The sequence below is a fragment of the Grampus griseus genome, assembly GCF_964374135.1.
Source record: "Grampus griseus genome assembly, chromosome: 6".
Lineage (NCBI taxonomy): Eukaryota > Metazoa > Chordata > Mammalia > Artiodactyla > Delphinidae > Grampus > Grampus griseus.
The window spans coordinates 53,227,431-53,248,523 of NC_139000.1; the positions used below are offsets into that span (position 1 = coordinate 53,227,431).

Sequence of the window (21,093 nt, forward strand, 5' to 3'; positions counted from 1 at the left end):
ACTTTGTCGATGTATAATCATATCGACTATTTATCTTTTTAAGTGCTGTTAGAACCTATGCTTATGTGCAGGCTCACCATCCTCCACGCTGGGAAGCCCGCAGCACTTGTGTTTTGTTCCTGACATTTGCAGTTGCTGGGGGAAAAGGCAGATAACTTAGCAGGCAAACAAACACCTAGGCTGGCAGACCTGGAGTTGGGCCCTTCTGGGCAGGCAGATGTGGCGATCAGCATTATTATTCTCATCATCTAAAAAACCACAGATCTTCATCATCATCATTCTAATAATAATACCTAAAAGTTCTTGTTTATGTTAACTCTGCCTTGAACCTTTTTATGGGCTTCCCATGTATTAATTCATTTAATCCTCATAATAATATAAAGTAGGTTCTATTATTGTATCCATTTTATAAATGAGAAAACTAAGGAACAGGGAAATTTAAATGATTCAGCCATAACCACAGAGCTAATAAGCGGAAGGAAAAAACCCAGGGGTGAAATCTCTTCCAACAGTCAATGGTCTCATACTTTAACGATGCTCCCCTTGATGTCCGTTAAAATAGAACAGATCATTTTAATTACGGTATTTTCAGAGGTGGTCAGAGAAAAACCACGACTGTAACATCATTCATACTTCTCCATGTAAATCTCAAGCACTATCGTTAAAACAATAATGATTGCTTGGTGGTTTTTCAATTTCAAGATACAAGGATATTAAACAACTCTGGAAAAGTCATATGTATCATTATTTGTGTAAACCTGGGAAGTTTCAGAGGAGGATGTTCTGAGCCCAAGCCTAACAGGAATTGCAAAGATATTAGATAAAATGGAGGCGAGGAAATCATCAAAGGTAAAATATAAGAAAAATTCCCAGAGTAGAAGAAAATGAGTCTTCTGAGTTAACATACCCACTAAATGTCCAGCACAAGAATTTTAGAAGTTTCACACTAAGACAACTAGAAATGAAAAAAAAACTACTAAAAGCATCCAGAGGGAAAAACTATGTCATTTTAAAACTTCAGGAGTCAGAATGGCATTGGACTTCTCAACAGCAACATTGGGTACCAGACGCCAAAAAAAGATGCCTTAAAAATACTGAGTAAAAATTGTTTTCAAGTTAAAATTCTCTACCTAACAAAATGATAATACGAGGACTCGATAAACAGAAACTTCTCAACCACCCTTTCTCCAGAAGCTATTAGAAAATATTCTTTGCTGAAATGAATGGTATAAACCAAGAAAGGGGAAGACAAAAGAATATGGTGCGAAGTCAAAGTGTGGGGTAGCCACGCAATAGGACTAGAGAGCTACCAGTTCATGTGTGGTCGAGGAGGACAGAGCGTTACAGGAGAATCCCACAAAATAAATATTTATAGGCAATCTGTCAGACCTGTTAAAGCATGGAAAAAATTAGTCATGAGTATACGGAGAACTAAACTAATGAAAAAACAAGGCAATTTACTCCAGGAAAAACAAAAGATTTCATGAAAAAAACATATAATCATATGCACCTACCATACCACCTGACTCAGCACTGAACAGTACTTACATTGTCATAATAATGCAAACACCAATTATTGATTTAAACAAGTAATAATCTAGGTCTATATTTCCTTCTATTAAAAAAAAATTCTGAAATCCAAAAAGCTCTGCAAAGCAACAGATTTTGGTAAGTTTGCAACATCATTTGATGGCAAAACCTGACCTGAACTGACATGAGTTTATAGTCCTTATTTATCCTACTTGGTATCCGTGTTCATGTTTTGTTGCAGAAATACTATGTGCTTCATTATGGAGGGCTGCCTCAGATCCCACTGGAGGTGTTCAGTAACACATGGTCTATGACTCTATGACCTTCCCAAAGTCCTCCAGATTTTGAATTCTGAAACATATCTGGCCTCGAGGGTTTGGATAAGGGATTGAGGACCTGTATAAATACATTTAGAGGATGGGGGGATGCCTCAAGAAGGGAAGGAGCTGCTATGCAGGAAAGCTAACTTCTCAACCAGAGAGTGACAAGAAGAGCAATATGATAAGTTTACATAGAAATATGTAGGTAACTAAGAGAAGCAACAGAGAATAGAGTTGAAAGGAAAAGCCTTCGGGGAGCAGTCTCTGGATAGGAAGAGGTGTGGCAGAGGGTGACTCATTTTCACTGTAAGCCCTTTTATTGTCCTGTGATGTGGTAAGCTATGTCTTATTTTGATGGAAAATAAAAATAATTAGGAAAAAAGTCAATCATCCTTCCCCCAGGAATGCACAGGGTGGAGAGCTGATAAAATCAGTGTTCATTTCTACTTGTCTAGTTAAAGATACACAGCCGCATATAAAGTTTCATAACCATTTCAAATACCTGGGGAGAAAGGATGCCCAGATAGTAAGTCTAAATATTCGGCTTAGAGGGCAGCCCAACAGATGCATGTTAATTAACTTTGTTTAAAGTCTCATCATCCTAAAGCACCTAACCCTTTGAGAAAAATCCAGAAAAAAAAATACAAATATTCTTTCTGGGAGGCCTTGAGGAGGAAATCCAAGCTACTTTGCTCTCATCTCCCATAGTTCAATTTTATCACATGAACACAAGGCCTCCAAGATCATCCTGGGCTGATTTATAACAGGAATGCTAATGGAGTTCTTGACGTTAGGTATACTTTGCCCAAGTTTATTTATTTCTGCATGAGTTTTTTTAAAAAAAATGCCTATTTCTACATCCTTAAATTTTGAAACATGCAGGAAATGACAAACTTAAAGCTTTACTTATGCATATAGACCAGGTAACCTGGTGAGTAGGAGCTGTAGTTTATTCTCTGTTTTGTCTTCACTGGGTATGGCTAGGGAGCCACAACAATAGTACCTTAAAGTAAGTAAAACCGGTAAGGAGCTGCAATTCTCATCAGAGATGCAACTGTTAAAACTGGCCAGTTACCTTCTAACCCTTAATCGAAAAAAAATGTGCTGTTGGAACATGTCCACTCTCTCTGGTGAACAGTGGAAAGTCAGTGTGTGTGCAAGGAGTTGTGAATGTGGGTTTCAGGGTCAGACAGATCTGGGGTCAAACCTCTGCTCTGTCACTTATTAGAGGTGTGTCCTTGCCACGATGCTTTCCCTCATCGTGCTTCAGTTTTCTCTTCGTAAGTGCGGATCGTAATACTGTCTCCCACTAAGCCAGGTCTCAATCTTGGCCCTACTGACATTTTGGGCTGGATAAGCCTTGGATGTGTGTGAGGGCTGTCCTGCACATTGAAAGATGTTTAGCAAGTCCCTGGTCCTTCCCCCTAGGTGCGGGTAGCACCACCTCTGCCAGCTGTGACAACTCAAAAACGTCTTCAGACATCACCATATGTCCCCTGGGAAAGGAGTATAAAATCACCAAGAACCTCTGCACTAACCCTCCAAATAAACTGAAAACTTTCATTATTCACACTTCGTAAGGTTTTCATAAAATAATTTATGGAAATTGCTTAGCACACACAGACACTTGTTAAGCACAAACAGAATACTGGACTTTATATTATTATCTCGATTATATGTAGTGACCATAGGGAAAGAGACATACAGTAGGAAGAGAATATGTTAGAAAGAAGAAATGGACACGAGAGAGTTTCTCACATTACAGAAGGTCAACACTTGAAAGGGCTTTAGAGATTACTTCCAGTAATACAGATGGGGAAGCCAAGGTCAAAAGGTCAAGTGTTAGGCCAAGTTAGCTAAGGAAAACAGTGATTGAACTAGGACAAAAATACATAAGTCGGACCTGGTCTCCTTTACCATACTGAATACCACGCAGCCACTGCCATCAATGTCTTTTGGAGACTAGCTCATTTATTATGGGAGAATAGAATGAGAAAATCAGAGAACTGGTTTAATAGAAGTGCTCTCTCCTCCTTTCTATAAAGGACTGATTATGGGGGAAGTAAGACAGCATATTTTACAGAGAAGTTAGCCTACTTTCTAAACCAGGAATTGGCCAACTCACCATTTGCTTTCAGCCATTTTTTGGAATGAAGGTAACTTTCCAACATCCTTTCATTGAACAGCATGTATCCCATGGGTTCTGAAATGATCACATCTACAGCCTCAGGAAGTGAGATTTCTTCAATTTTCCCTGGCAAAACAATGATCTTGTCTGAAAGGTGGTTACTTTTCACTAGCATCTGTAAAAGATAGAGTACCAGTACTACTGTTATACAGAATATTATAAAAATTAAGTTTTATAGGTTAGGGGTTGGCAGGGTGATAGGGATGAGAGGGAAGTGACCTATTTGCTTCTATAAATACCATAAAAACATTTTTCTTACTGCACAAACATTTCATGTTTACTATGGATAAATTAGAAGACACAGATATGGAACAAATAAAAACACCTATAACCAATACCACACACAAATAATAACAATTAATAGCTTGATGTAGACCCTTCCGGGCTCTTTATACAAACATACACTTATATGTGCATGTGTGTGAGTATGTGTGGTCCATGTATATGTGTGTGTATATATGCACATGTACTTCGGGGGGGGGTTATTAATAGTTTCAGCTTATTTCCTACTTTTCTACTGGCAATAAAGATGCCCCAAAGCTCTGTATAACAATCTTGCATAACTTAACAATCCTGATCCTTATGAAATCATCCCTTGATCTTTTGATTCCAAAAATAAATATACCATGTTCAGGGCTTCCCTGGTGGTGCAATGGTTGAGAGTCCGCCTGCCGATGCAGGGGACACGGGTTCGTGCCCCGGTCCGGGAAGATCCCACATGCCGCGGAGCGGCTGGGCCCGTGAGCCATGGCCGCTGAGCCTGCGCGTCTGGAGCCTGTGCTCCGCAACGGGAGAGGCCACAACAGTGAGAGGCCTGTGTACCGCCAAAATAATAATAATAAAAAAAAAGTAATACCATGTTCATTAGCCTTTTTTTAGAAGTACATTTTACAGTTATCTATTCTTTTTTCTTTGATGTCCTCTGTATTCTATTTAATAACTTTGAACTCTCTTAAAAGAGGGACCTTGAAGAGAAATATAATTATTATATTTCTAATATATTTCTTCTTAATGCCAAATATGACAAGGTGGCCGTATTATTACACGTATGTCTTTCTGCTGCCTGAAAAAATATTTCCTAATAAACATCTTATATGCACCAGCACAAATACATACAGCACATCCCTTTTCAAGTTGTGGTTTCCTGAGACTCTTAGATCTTTGCCCACTGTATTTATACGTAGTCAGAGGCCCTCCATTTTGAATTTTTGGAACTTGACCCTTTCCTCACCCTAAATGCAGTATACCAAGCATCTGTCATGATTCAGTTGCATTTTCTCAATTTCTGATCACTTCTTCCCAAAGCTAGGGTATGTTTCACCTTGAATTCCATCCTCTAGGGTGCTTCTCACCAACATTACACTGCAAGTTTGTTAAATGTCTTTTCCACTTATGCTTTCCTTAAAAGAAATCAAGTAATCTCTGATCTAAGGAAAAACAATGAAGAAACTATTTGTACATGTCATCCACTGTCAACATCTACCCATGCACAAGGACTTGTGGAATTCCATTCTATCAACATTCTACACACGGCTGTCAAGTTCAGGGGTCTGTGGACGCGAGGCCTAAGGGGTAAAGCTTTTGGTGCCCCGCCTGTCTCTGTGCGCTCTCTTCTCAGGAGAGCGCTTCACCTGCAGAGCTGTAAGCGCGGCTCCACCGAGGATGGCTGCCCACACTGCAGCTTCAGGCTTCTCCTCTCACCTGGGCGCTGGCCATTACCCGGACATTCCTACCAACCTGCTTTGTTAGCTCTTCAACCTCAACAAGTAAAGAGCCAACCTCAGCTTCTTCTTGAAAACTAACCATTTCTCTAAATTTCTTTAAAATCTCTACATAATCTTGTATTTCCTTGATTCCGTTTTGGTTGCTAATGCCATAATCCTCAGTATCCTGGAGGCATACATAGTTGCTTCCCATAGACAATTAGTTACTATCTTTTCTTATTTCTACTTTTCAGATGTGTCTCATTTCCACCTTTTCCTTTCTGCATCAACTTGTCCAGTTCTTAAGAGCTTCAAATCTGAAATTTAAAAATAGCATTTATATAATGAAAATGATAATGGCAGTGTCCGCTTCACAGGCCTGCTTGAGGCTAAAACAAGATAAAGCATATTAAGGGTCATGTAAGTATTAAACTAGTATTGTCCTATTATTGTTATTAAAGAAAAGTGTTCACTGAAAAGGAGAGATGTAGATGAGCAAAAGAATGAAAATAAAAGTAACCGTATTCCCATCATCCAGGTGTAGGCAGGGTGTATTTCCTAGTAGACTTCTGAGTGTATCTCTGTTTATAAAAATATGTACTTCTGGGGTTTCCCTGGTGGCACAGTGGTTAGGAATCCACCTGCCGATGCAGGGGAAATGGGTTCGAGCCCTGGTCCGGGAAGATCCCACATGCCGCAGAGCAACTAAGCCCGTGCACTACAGCTACTGAGCCTGCGTGCCACAACTACTGAAGCCCGCGCACCTAGAGCCCATGCTGCACAACAAGAAAAGCCACTGCAATGAGAAGCCCGTGCACTGAAATGAAGAGTAGCCCCCGCTCGCCACAACTAGAGAAAGACTGCTCGCAGCAATGAAGACCCAACGTAGACAAAAATAAAATAAATTTATTTTTTAAAATGTACTTTTTGTAGTAATATTTCATAACCTTTTGTTTCATGTAGTTCGTTTTAGACCACTTTTCTGAATATTTTTTGCATCACGGCATACATAAAAAAATAACAGTCATTTTTATGACACACTAGTGTGAATAGGAAAGACTGCCTGCAGTTTGAGACATCTGAGCTGGGGGTTCAGGCCACACAAGACCCTGACCATCTCCCATGAGGGCAAAGGGCATCAAAACCTACTACGTGGCACACTTTTCGGGAAGCTCTGTTTTAGACATCGTTCCATGAATTGCTCTAGAACATAATTTTTATTGGCTGTATAGTATTTCATAGCATACCTTGATTCATTTAACCAACCCCAAGTTACCGGACATTCAGATTACATCAAATGTTTCATTATTACAACAGTGTATCGAAAAATAACAATGCAATTCAATCTGGGGACATACTTCTCACAACTTTTTTCAAAGTTAAAGGGTCTGGAACTTTTAAGGGTCTCTGGTTCACACTGTTCCACTGCCTATTGGAAAGGTGATTCCATTTCTAAATTTCAAGCCCTTCCTAAATTCTGCTTATGGGGTGTGAGGGTGTCCCCACAACCTCAACGTATAAGACTGCCTCATCCACCTGAACCATGATGTTGGAAGGGACATTTTTCTGGCTACATCTTGCTGGAGGGACCAATAAGATAGGATGGTCAAGTGTGTGTGATATCTACTCTACATGGAGACTTTACCTAGAATAATCCTAGACTCCTGAACCCTCATGAAGATCACAGATCTAATATAGTTTCAGAGAGGATGTTATAAGCTGTCAGAAGGGCAATTTGAGGTTCACAGGAAAGAAGCTGAGTCCTACTATTCTCACTGGTAAAGAAGGACATACCACATACATACAGGCCACTGCATCTTGCAACTTCATTTATTTTTTAACCAAATTCAAAGAACACTAGATCAAGAATCTGAAGATACAGATCCGAATCCCGCCTTAACCATCGAAGAGCTGTGTGTCCTTGGGGAAGTCACTTAAACTCTCTTAATTTTATCCCTCTTGCAAAACTGGAGTTTAAAACTGAGTTGTTTTAAGGTTCCTTCTAGTTCTAACACGTCACGATTAGAAAAAAAGCAAAATTTCTGCAAAGTACGTTCCAGGAGTCCATGAACATAAGGAGTTTCATGATCAAATAATACTGGAACTTCTTTATAATATATATCCTTCTTACAAATTCAGTGTCTATTAGCATATTAATGGATTTGAGAAATTCTGCAGAAAACTGTTTGGCTTGGCTAAATCAGACATCCAAACTTACTTGAATACTTTGCAGTTTTTTTCTTGAATGTTTATTTATCTCCCACAGATCAATCTTTCAGAAACAATAAAAATAGTTATTTGATAATCCTACGTTTGAATACAATTCCTCGACAGAGATATTTGAGAACAGGACATAAACTCAACCAATAACATCTCTAAGACACAAGAGCAGCTAATTCCAGATGTGAGACACACTCTATTCTTTGAGTCAGTCTTGCTGCCTTCCTTGCTCTTTGGTTTACAAGAGATAGTTCTATGTTACCCTGTCACTTCAGATCCCATTCTTCCAAAACTGAAGTTCAGCACAACTACCCTTTCTAGAGTAATACATAACCAGCATCCAGGAAGAGAATATATTACACTTAAATCATATATAACCATTTTAGAAAACCATTTGGCATTATTCAATTAGCTGAAGATTTCTATAACTTAGAAATATCACTCCCTTTATAAATATACATTCTAGAGAAATGTTTGAACATGTGTATAAGATAACCTGTACTAAAACTTTATAATAATATTGGTAATTATAAAATAAAAATTTAAAATACACTGGAATTAACTATTCACAGGGAAATGAATGAATAAATGGTATTATATCTAGGGGCCTCCCTGGTGGCACAGTGGTTAAGAATCAGCCTGTCAATACAGCGGACACGGGTTCGAGCCCTGGTCCGGGAAGATCCCACATGCCATGGAGCAACTAAGCCCGTGAGCCACAACTACTGAGTCTGCGCTCTAGAGCCCGCGAGCCGCAACTACTGAGCCTGCGTGCCACAACTACTGAAGCCCGCGCGCCTAGAGCCTGTGCTCCGCAACGAGAAGCCATCGCAATGAGAAGCCCACTCGCCGCAATTCAAGATAGCCTGCATGCAGCAACAAAGATCCAACACAGTCAAGAATAAATAAATAAAACAAATAAATTTATAAAAAATAATGGTGTTATATCTGTACTATGAATACGATTGAACAGTGAGAAAAAAAGAACTACAGGTATTTGTGTTAACATAAATTAATTTCACAAGCAGAATTTTTGGGAAGAAAAGAAATAGGTTGCTGAAGAATACATAGTATGATTCCTTTTATTTAAAAGGTCAAATGTATTCAAAAGTAAACTGCATTGATTAGGATATACCACTAAAACTCTTATGCTAAGATGTTGGTACTTTTGGGAGTGAAGAGAGGGCATGAAATTTGGGAGAAGCGTATAGGAATTTTAATACATGGTTATATTATTCTAGTTGTTACACTGGGTTGTGGGCATATGTGTGCTTTTTATATTTATATTCACCTTTACTTTTGGATGCAAGAAGTATTTTATAATAGGAAATTTAAAATTATACTTTTAATAGAAAAGTTTGAGATAATCATAATAAATGCAGATTTAAAAAGACAAACTGATTTCTGCAATCAGATAGAAGCTAACAGATACGAAAGACAGATTAAAACAAAGCAGCATAAATGTAATTAATGTCTCTGAAGAATGGAAAAATCACTCAAAGGTATATTAAAATAAAATTCCCCTGAAGTAAAAAAAAAAAGGAATCTGTTAACAGCAAAAACACATAGTGGTCATAAGAAAATGTCATACGGTAATAGCAACATGGAACTATATTCTGCTCAAGATTTTAGATTTAAAGAAAAAAGAATTAATTCCTTGGGCACCCTGCAGAAAAAAAAAATCACCTTAAAAGTGAAAGAAAATCAGGCTGGCATTAGACTGCTCTATAGTCATATTCATTTTAAAAAGACAACGGGACAACATCTACAAAATTCAGAAGAAAAGAAAATTGTGACCAAAAGAAGATTAAATCCAGAGGAGGTACTATTCATATTTTCAACATGAAAGAAATCAGGATAGCACACATAAGCCCTTCCTCAAAAACTGCTTTGCCAAAAGTAAAAAATAAATTTGTATAATTAAGATATGAATTAAATAAAGAATTTGGTAATAAAGAAGCTATATGAAAAAACTAATGGTTTGATCATGGCAGAGCAATAGCGTTCGCTCCAGCTGTGATCTAATTTGCATTGTTTTCCAAGGCCTCCTAGGGTAGACTGCAGGGCTCTGTGGGACTAATGTTGAGTCCTGGATGTCAGAATTTTGGGTGGGTTCAGAGGTCACCCTGAGGTGTGAGAACCACCAGTGAGTTTGGAGCTGTATGAGAGTGGAAGGTGTAGTCCAGGCATGTGATTTTTAGGACCCAGGCAGAGTTCCTGGATAACTCAAGTGGAAACACCTTTCATGGCTCACCAGTCTTCATTGCTACTGCAACAGAATCCCTCCCATGGACAAGGAGAGGTGGTGGAGTTAACATGTGGTTGGCAGAGTTCTACTGAAAAGGAGATTCAGATTTTTATGTGAAGCCAATTTCTATTAAAACTTAACTGAGCTGTATAGTTGATATGCAATGAAATTAACATACCTAAAATGTACAGTTTGGTAAGTTTTCATATTTGTAAAGCCACGGATCCATTATCATAATAACAAACATCCAACACCAATATCTACCTTCTGACATGTCTCCCAGGACTCCCAGGCAATTACAATTGATTTACTTTTTTCCCCACTCAATTAGTGTTTTCTAGACTGTTAATATCATTGGTATCTTAATGTTTACTTTTGTATTTGTCCTTTTCTTTCATGATGCATAATTATTTTGAGAATCATTTAATTTGCAGGTATGAACAGTTCATTTTCTTCCTGAAAAATAACAAAAGGGGTTTTCTGGTTTGTTTGCAGTTTGGTCACCACAAATAAGCTTACTATGAACATGTGCATAAAATTCTTCATTTGAATATATGGTTTCATGTTCTAAATTGAATGACCGTACCCTTATGCATTCCCGTCAACACTGTGGAAGCATTCCAGTTCCCCTATTGTCCTCACCAGTACTTGATTAGTACAGTCAGTAGTTAAAATGTTGCCTGTTTTAAAGTGTGTAGCGGTATCTCACCATAGTCTGATTGCATTTCCCTAATGATTCATAATGTTGAACATATTTATTGTGCTCATTTGCCAGGTGTATGTCTTCTTTGATAAAATGCCTGTTCTTTTATTTATTAACTGAGAAGACAAAAGAAATGTGCTGGAACTTCACTTTTCGTCAGTGACTTTGCTGGGTGGAATCAATGTTTCTGCTATTCACACACACACAAAAGACTAATGGTTTGAAATGAATCCATTTAATTACAGAACAAATACTAAACAGTTACATGAACTTTGGTTCTATTTCAATGAGAATTACATTACACCTTGACAATATACCAATAAAAATAATATATAACTAACAAAAGGTGCAGGAGGAAGGAGGAGGTATGAGGGTGCTGGTGACTTCATTTCTTTCATAGGAAGGAGTGAATTTTTATCATGAGGTTAACAAAATACTTGGTTCCACAGTGAAAGATATTTATATGATCGTTATACTTAGTATGCTTTTTGGTGGGGGGTAAATTTTCTGAAGCAACCTATAAACAAAGCATTAAAGACTTAGTGAAGTACATATTTTAAATCTTGAACAATCTAGAAATAATATAACCAGACAAAACTGGGAGTTGCACTAGCAGAGGAAGTTCTTCCACTACACTGAGGGTCAGCAGTGCATGCAAAGTAGATAGTTCAGGAAACAGAAACATGAGTACTAGAGACATAAAGTTACCACGGTAATCAGATAAAGAAATTAAATAACGGAAGTTCAGAGTAGTTCACACTGGGAAATGTGATCAGGCATGAGTGGAGTGAGTGCAAGATGATTACTTTTTATTTTAGACTCTCCTATACAGTTTGATTCCCCTTCCTCATGTTCAAGTATTACTTTAATTTTATTTTTATTTTTTTTTATTTTTTTTTTTACTTTAATTTTAAATAGTCAGTGAGCAGTCCCCCAAACAACAGAATACCTAAACCGTTCTCTCCTTTTAACCCTGTTCCTTAGTGGGCATTCCAAATATCTGCTTAAATATTTTAAAAAGTCATATTAACCTTACTGTTAAAAAATTCATTGGCTTTAGTTTACTTCAACAGAATATGTACGCTAAAGTTCTTTACTAACTTGCTGCTCTGACCCCATCATTTTATAACTCAGGAGACGGAGTCCTGGGGAGGTCAGTGTCCAAGCCCAGGACACACTACAAGGCAATGGCAGACTTGGGGGAAAGTGATTGTATCTATCAATGTGTTTGAACAGGTTTAGTTTGTAACTGTCATCAGAGCTGGTAGCATTATGGGTTCGCTGCTTTCTGAGAAGGTTCTGAAGAGGAAGTACCTGGTCACTGTCCCTCCCCCTTTTCCTGTCCCTCCGTCAGCATGCAGCTGCCTCCGGCCTGTAATCAACACTGAGCATCCCATATGACCCCTCTTGGGCTACTGGTGTGTCATTCATAGTGTGCAGAAACCAGGGCCTTCTGGAATCTGCAGCCACGAAAGAGTAAATGGGCCCCCGGAGGAACCAGTGACAGCTGTGAGTACAAAAAAACCTTTGCAAACAAGAGCTAGCTGGCAGGGCAAAGAGGACAACACACAGAGTGAGAAAGACAGGGAGTGACAGATGCAGAAGGATGGGAAGGAGAGGCACAGAGAGGGATGTCTTCTTGTTTCTCTTTGGGGTGACTTACGGGCAGAGTTCTTTGTACAGAGTGATTATACACCCCTTTATCGCTGCAGAATCGCCAAAGGTGGCAGAAGCAAGTAACGTGAAGCTTTCATGAGGGAAATGCTGCCAATCCTATAGTTTGCCTGCCAACAACAACAAACACATTCTGGCAACTTTAATACTCATAGTTGTTTCCCTCTGATGATGTTCCAGAATGCTCAACGACTGGGGAATGAGAACATCAAGGAGGCAGACAAGCTGTGTAGACTTAGAAAGGATGCTTTGACTAAGTTATAAAATAAGCACTAAGAAATATGTAATGTCTGCAGAAGCAACTCAGAGTTGTATATACGTGTGTGTGTGTGTGTGTGTGTGTGGGTGAGAGGGGGGTTTGAACCTTTGTACATCCTATTAACCAGGTAGTTTGCCCTCCCTTGGAAGGTTAAGTTGTCCCCTGTAGACTCTAAGTATCTGACAGCAGGGGCCATGTCTACTTTGCTTGTCCAGCAGAGTGTCTGGAACATCCAAGGCATCTAATAAGTATTTGTTAATTACCTCACTAAGGGTGATATGGCAGCCCTTGGAAATCCAGCTTCCACCTTCGTTTGAAAAGATGATTCTGTGCCCTTCCCTTGCTCTTTGCTGCTCCTCTAGTAGCACATAAACGGAGGGTAAGTAGGTCAAAGGAATTTGGGGGATATTCTTTATGTCTCTCTAAATGCTGGCATATTTGGCAACAGAGAGAGGACAATTAAGGTGTTTCAGGAAAGTTTTTAAATTATGATATTTTAAAATGGACAAAAAGGTTACTGTGTGTCCTGTGGTGCATACCCTTTCAGGGTGTCTTGGCCTTTCAGAGTCTTAGAGCTATTTTTCAACCCTGTAAGCAAAACTAATGATGATGCAAGTAATTCTTGTCCTTAGAAATGGAAAGGAATTATGTCTGGTAGAATGCAAATGATTACTGCCCTACAGATAGACCAGTCTTGCACCTATTTGTAAATTCTTTCCAGCATTCCTCATTGCCTATAGATGTGGTTCTTTGACTTCTCCTTTGAACAGGTTTAATACCGTACCCATTTAACCTATTAATGAGTTAAATAAAATAGTTGTCACATTAATTTAATATTTGTATGCAGTCATGACTTTACATTAAAAAATTATATTTTAGCATTTTAATATACCATTTTCACTTTAGTGCTGGGACTTATTCTGTCACCTCTTCATGACTTTTTTACTCTTCCCTTTTCCTTGTAGGTGTAATGTACAGCACATTAGTTACGAGTACTTGCTTTGGAGATAACTGACCTGACTTCAAATCTCTGCTTCTCTATCTCCTAGTAATCTTGGTTAAATTAATTAATCTCAAGCCTCGGTTTCCACGTATGTAGAACAGGAATGATATCAGCACCTACTTTATGGGTTGCTCTGAGACGATGAGATAATGCATGAAAAGTGATTATACACGGTTTGGCACATAGCAAGTGCACCATAGATGCTAGCTATTAACCCTCTTTTTTTTTGCCCTGTGGTGGGTGAACCAGGCTGTCTGCGATCAGTGTCTAGTAGGAGTGGCAGTGCGGAAGTAGGCAGTTGGTCAAGTCACCAGGCAGCAATTCTCCTTGACCATAAGTTTCCCTTTCTATGCTTTCCCCAGAAAGCCCCAAGTAATTTGTGTGGCAATTGCTAGTTGCCTATCCAAATCCATTCTTGCCTTTCACCTTATTAATAAAATGCCTATATTACTGTGGGCCACAATGTACCAGCTGAAATACTATATCTCCCAGCCTCTCTTGCAGTGAAGTGTGGCTAATGCCCAAGTTCTTCTGGCCTCTGAGATGAGAGCATGAATTTGTTGGGAGGGACTTCCTGGGAGGTTCCTTGAAGGAGGGAGGAAAAGCTAGGGAAAGACATTTTTGAGTCTTCCCTTTATCCATCCTATTGGCTAGAACATGGATTTGTTGGCCGAAGCTCCAGCAGCCATCTTGGACATTGAGGTGACTTGCAAGAGATAAACCATGTACCAGGCTAGTGCAGCAGGAAGATGCAAGAAGCCTGGGGTTCCACAAATTTTGTGGAGCTGCCTTAGGTTCCCTCAACCAGACTTCCTTTGCATGGGATAGAAAAGCTCCTGTGTGCTTAAGTCAGTGTTAATTTGGGTTTTGTGTTAGTTACATGGACATGAACTAACTGATAGATGTTGGGTGTCTTGTTCAGCCCAAGGGGCCTCTTAAGCGTGTGAGTCATAACAGAACCATGTAGTTTGAGAACTCAGATCAATTTCTACCCTTTTGCTTTCAGCTGAGTTACTTGTGGGCTCCAAGGGAGCACATGGTAGTAGAGGACCTGTGTGGATGGGTGAAGAGTCCTCTTCTGTCTATGCTTTTCCCCTTATACAAATGAGTCATTTCTCCAGTGAGGCATTTTTTTCCATCCATAAGCAATCTTCAGGGCTGTGAGTCTCCGGTGCAATTATGGTCATTAGAGAGATGTTAAATAACAGCATATGAATACAAAAATTAAATTTTGATTTGCCTCCTCTGGGCAGATATAGCAACAGTATTTAGTTGTATGATTACATAACTATGGTTATGGTTAGGTTATATAATTATATATTTATATGATTATATTTGGTGGCTTTGCTTTTAGTAGAATCAATAATAACGTTAGACCCTTACCTATCACAATGAGTGTCCCATTTATTTTCTCATATCTATTCCGTAACACTGAGTGAGGTGTTAATATTATTTCTACTTTACAGATATGAAAACTGAAATTCAGTATGATTAATTCTATCAAGGTTACTCCTGTTCCGCTGTACCAACTGGTCGCTAAAGGAATGCTTGACTGAACTGAGATTTTTTAATGGCAAACGTCATTTAACAGTATACAACAAAGAGCGTCTGAAGTTAGAGCTTTCAATACATAAAAATGACCGACAAATTATATTCTTCATTCTGCTAATTTGGAAGTTATAAAAACAATACCAGTAAACTGGCTATTGGTCAAAACAATGTGAGGGGCCTTGTTGAAAAAAATTATGCATCTATAAAATAATTCTGACAAAGCAACATTTTAACAATTTAAATATGAAGGAAGTGGGATTATTTGGATTGCATTTTCCACCAAATATGTGAGTATAAAAACTGTCTCAGGTGTCAACCAAATTTCAAATGTTTCATCTTCTCAAATGTGAAATTCAGCTAATTAGCCCATCCTTGGCTTTGAGAGCAATTAGTGACCTGAGAATATCTAGTGGTGCGATCTCCAGGCAGCTCTACAGCGCTCTGAAGACAGCAGATGAGTAGATGGGATTGTTCCTCCAGGGTGAGGGCGGATAAAACGCCTATGTCACAAAGATGTAGCCAAGGCATCCTGAATTTTCTTTTCTCCAGGTCCCTTTTGAGAACACCCAGTCTAAAAAAGCTGCCTATGAAAGAACCACATTTCTAAAAGTTCATCCAAGCAGTATTATGAATAGGTGGAAGTATGTGTAACAACCACAAACAGATCTAAAGAAGTGTCAGCTTGGGCAGAACTCCATCACGGAGTGGCTATAATTAGGAGCTTATAGAATAAACACACGGACGCAGCAGGGCTCTAATAAGAAACTAGGTCTGAATCAAACACATTTACTCTATTCTTAAAACCCACAGACTCTTAGCATCTGCCTCTTGATACGCGTTCTTCCTCCTTCCCCACACCACTTCCCTTCTTACAGGGATGGTTCAGTAACACTGGACGTTTCAGAACTTCTTCCACATCTGAAGCCCTCTGGCTTCAGAGGAATATCCATCCACAGAGCATCTTCCTTCCAAGACGATCCCAAACCACACATTGTCCCAGTTAAGCTTTCCACAGAAAATTTCATCCCCAGGCTGTTAGTGCCTTCACTGACTTGTTATCTCCCAGAAATGTTTCAGCAAACATTTGCTGAACATTTGCAAAGATCTGACTAAAAAGGGACCTGGTGAAGTATTTCTAGAAGACCCTTCATCTCTTTCTGCCAGTTATCAGTGACCTTAGTCCTCCTGCTAAGAAGTCCTAACTTAAAGGTGAAGGATGCTTTTCCCTCTTTGCATTTCCTTCTCTCGATTTCTTTTTGTGTGTGTGTGTGTGTGGGGGGTCATAGTGGCTGTGTCGGGTCTTAGTTGCGGCACGCTGGATCTTCCTTGAGGGACGTGAGATTTTTCATTGAGGCGCCGGCTCTTCGTTGGGGCGCGTGGGCTTCTAATTGTGGCATGTGGATTTTCTCTCTCTAGTTGTGTCACGTGGGCTCCAGGGCATGTGGGCTCTGTTGTTTTTGTGGCCTCTCTAGTTGAGGCACGCGAGCTCAGTAGTTGCAGCACGCAGGCTTAGTTGCCCCACAGCATGCGGCATCTTAGTTCCCCAACCAGGGATCAAACCTGCATCCCCTGCATTGGAAGGCAGATTCTTTATCACTGGACCGCCAGGGAAGTCCCCCTTCTCTTGATTTGTTTTACTCTATAACTTCACAAAGACACCGTGACAAAATAAGAAATATATTTGATCCCTGCCCCTGGTGCCCCGACACAGAGCTCCTAAATCCCCTGAAATTTCCTGGGTGATAGAAGCATCTTTTGTTCTAATGAGCTGACTCTTGTTGGGCTCCTGGATAACTTCAGGATGGAGGATGGTCACCAGAAAGATCAAGCCATGATTAGAAGCTTGGAGTGTTTAGTCCCATCCCCCATCGTCCAAGGATGGGAGAGGGGCTGGAGATTGGGTTAATAATAATCAATCGTGATCGTTCCTACATGATGAAGCCTCCACAAAAATCCCTCATCTAGGGAGTTCAGAGAGCTTCCAGGTTGGTGAATGCATGCACGTGCCAGCAGCACACCTCAACTCCATGGAGACAGAAACTGTACTTGGGACCCTTCTAGACTTCACCCTATGTACTTCTTTATCTGGCTGTTCATCTGTACCCTTTATAATATCCTTTATGATAAACTGATAAATGTACGTAGATGTTCCCTTAAGTTTTGTGAGCTGTTCTAGCAAAGTACTGAAACTGAGTGGGTTTGTAGGAAACCCTGACTTAGTAGCCAAGATGGACAGAAGTATGGGTACCCTGGGGACCCATCACTTGCAACTGAAGTGAGGGCAGTCTTGTGAAGCTGAGCCCTTAAACCTGTGGAATCTGACACTAACTCCAAGTAATTAGTGTCAGAATTGAATTAAATTATATGAAACCCAGTTGGAATCCAGAGAGTTGGAAAATTGGTTGGTATGGGGGGAGAAACCCCACACATTTGGTGTCATAAGAGCTGTGAGTAGAGAAACAGTTTTCCTTTAACACATATGCACAGTGATGATGCCTAGTCTTCTATCTTAACATGTGGGGAGATACTCAGATAATTTCTTAGTATTAATAGAGTTGACCTCATGTGTCCCCCTTGTTTCACAGGGTTTGTTTATAAAACAGACTCAGGCTCTCATTTGAGTCTTGAGTTCAGTTTGAGATAATGCAATTTAGAATATACAAATATTGGCACTGAGCTCCAAGAGAGTAATTAAAGGGTAAGTTGTCAGAAACTCGAGTGATTGTAACCATTTAGCCTGAAGACAGAAACCTTGGGGTTTATAGGTTTATAAAATGTGATGGAAGAAGTGAAAACATAGAAGGGACCTCCAAGATCACAATCATAGTTCAATGACCTCATCGTACAAGAGAGGAAACTGAGATGCAGAAAAGTGATGACTTGTGAATTTCAAGAAACCAAGGAGCAACCCAGTCAAGGCTAGAAGCTGAACTCACTGTCCCCCATCAGGAGGAAGATCCGAGTTGCTAGATCAGTCAGGATCCAGACTGTGCCTCACAGATTTGCTGAATGACACTTGCACATCGTTTCCTTGTCCTGGCTTTGCGCAGATAATTCAACCACCTTCTCCATCACTAGCTGCTATGCAGACCAGCTGAGGAATTCTCCTGCTGATTTATTAGTCTCTAGTGGGCTGTGTTCCATATAATTTTCAAGCAAAGGACAGGAAAGATTCCTACTAGCTAGGAAGTTGTGTGAAACACAGAGGTTAAAACAACATCTACCCTGAATAATACATTTAAAAAGTCACCCAAAGCATGTTACTCAACCTGGCACCCAGATTTAAAGATTGCCAGATGGCCCAGCCTGGCCTCTGAGGAAGAAATGTCACATTGCTCTTACCTTCTTTTTCCTGACTTGCACTGATAATACCACAAAGGAGTAGAGTAGAAAACCACAGAACTGCAGCACTCAATTATGCTAATAAATAAAGGTAAGCCACTCAGGCTGAATGCTCTCTCTATACCTGGATACAAAACACAGCATTTGTACATGTAATACCAAATTCCCTAAGCATTTCTAAGAAAGCCAGAAACCTCAGGAAGAGATCAAGAAAGGGGAGGGGTTTCAAATACTTCCCAGGGCAAGCCTTTTGGGACCCAACTATGCGAATGGCATGATAAAGTGTAATCTACCAAATATACTATCTCACAAAGCCAGATGGACTTTTAATTCCAGCCCCAGTATCACTCTGAATTGTCCCTACGTTTGGTTTAACCAATCAGTTCAAAGATTAGGTATCAGGCACAAAATGCTCTGCTCTGTTGTACTACATGACGGCAGAGCATTACAAATACGACCAAGCAGAGGCCCTGGCCACTACAGGTTAGTGAAGGAGACAGACATACACACGGCCAAAAATAACAGCTAAGGCTGATGCAGGGATTACTTATGTTTTGCACTATCTCAAGTGCCTAATATGTTCATTTGTTTAATCACAATATCTCTACAAAGTAGGCTATATTTTTAATTCTATTTTGCTAATGTGGAAAAGGAAACTAGGTAATTTGCCAAGGGTCACTGTGACAGGTTGATTGTCTCTCCCCCCCTTAATTAATATGGCTGAAGTCCTAATCACCAGTACCTCTGAATGTGACCTTACGTGGAAATACAGTTGTTGCAGATGTAATTAAGTCAGGCTGAAGTCATTGGAGTGGGGTGGGCCCCTAATCCAACATGACTGGTCTCCTTATCAAACAAGGGAAATTTGGACGCCAGCATGCACGCAGAGAGAACACCACGTGAAGATGTAGGCAGAGATCGGGTTGCTACAGCAGAAGCCAAGGAACGCCAAAGATTCCAGCACACCACCAGATGCTAGGAGAAAGGCATGGAACGCATTCACCCTCGTAACTGTCGTAAGGAACCAGCCCAGCCGACACCTTGATCTCAGTCTCCTAGCCTCCGGAACTGAGACAATAAATCCATGTTTAAGCTACCCAGTGGTACTTTGTTGCAGCAGCCTTAGCAAGCCAATAGAGTCACCAAGCCAATAAAACATGAACAGAAACCCAAGCAGTCTGGTGCCGGAGTCTGCATTCATAACCTTTTCACTAAACTGCTTACACTATTTAAAGCATTGAGCTAAACACCATACACTTCCTTACATATAAGGCAGAAAGAGAGCCACATAAGGGACATATAAGCCAAGTCAGTTCAAAGAAAGATGTTGAGTAACTTAATACAAAACATTCATTCCATAAAGCACTTGTTGAGAACTTACAACTGTAGAGACTCAAAAAGTGTAAGGTGTGCCTCTATTTTCATGGAACTTAATAATCTAGTTGGATCTCTGAACAGCTAAATGAAAATGTACTGAATTAGGGAGGCCTGACATCACAAGTTTATAAAATCCAGAAGGTCACGCAGGAGCTATGAGGTTAACACTGGGGTAGGAGGAGATTCTGAGCAGAGAAAACAACGAGTATAACGTCACAAAATCACAAACTGGAGATGGCAAGGCAAGGAAGAGAAGGCCCAGATGTCGAATAAACCATGTAAGGCTGGATTAGTGCCACTAACGTCTAGAAAGCAGCCCTGGGCTAGAGCCTGCCGCCTCTGCTGCTAGCCCAGGCCACCCTCTTGTCACCACACTGATTTCTTGCTCCTCATTCATGTCCACTCTGGCTGCCTGACTCCTCAGATCTAATCCTCAGCTTCTATGACCATCTCACACCTGCCAGGCTTTCCACCCCCTGCTTCAAGGGCTTCTTGGCTTTGTCTCCAGCTTTTTTGGGGGTAAACCATTTAGTTCTTTTCTCTGGTTCCACACACCTAGCCACTAGGGAGCTGGGACAGCCAAGTCTGCCTGGGTCAGGCAGTTAAGGGAGGGGAAGGGGCCAGGCCACTTGTCAGGATAAGGGGAGGGAGGTGAGTTGTTATGGGCTAATTGTGTACCTCCCCCGCCCCCCAAGTTCATATGTTAAGAGTCCTAACCCCCTAGCACCTCAGATGTGCTGTATTTGGAGAGAGGGGCCTTAAGGAGGTAATTAAGTTAAAATGAGGTCATTAGGGTGGGCCCTAATCCACACACAAACACAGACCCTAGTCCTGACAGAGACACACACAGAGAAAAGTCCATGGGAAGACACAGGGACAAGACAGCTGTCTACAAGTTAAGGAAAGAGGCCCCAGAAGAAACCGACCCCGCTGACACCTCGATCTTGGACCTCTAGCCTCCAGAACTGTGAGACA

General features: G+C 40.3%; 1 protein-coding gene across 1 annotated transcript in view; it reads right to left on the reverse strand.

Annotated features, from left to right (window-relative positions):
* LOC309824145 (histone-arginine methyltransferase CARM1-like) overlaps positions 1–21,093 on the reverse strand; it is a gene marked incomplete at its 3' end in the record, with an annotated part of 142,908 nt that overhangs the window by 81,576 nt on the left and 40,239 nt on the right. Inside the window, exon 4 of the mRNA XM_082656891.1 lies at positions 3,976–4,153. Within this exon, the coding sequence (XP_082513017.1) occupies positions 3,976–4,153 (178 nt within the window). The remainder of the gene's footprint in view (positions 1–3,975; positions 4,154–21,093) is intronic.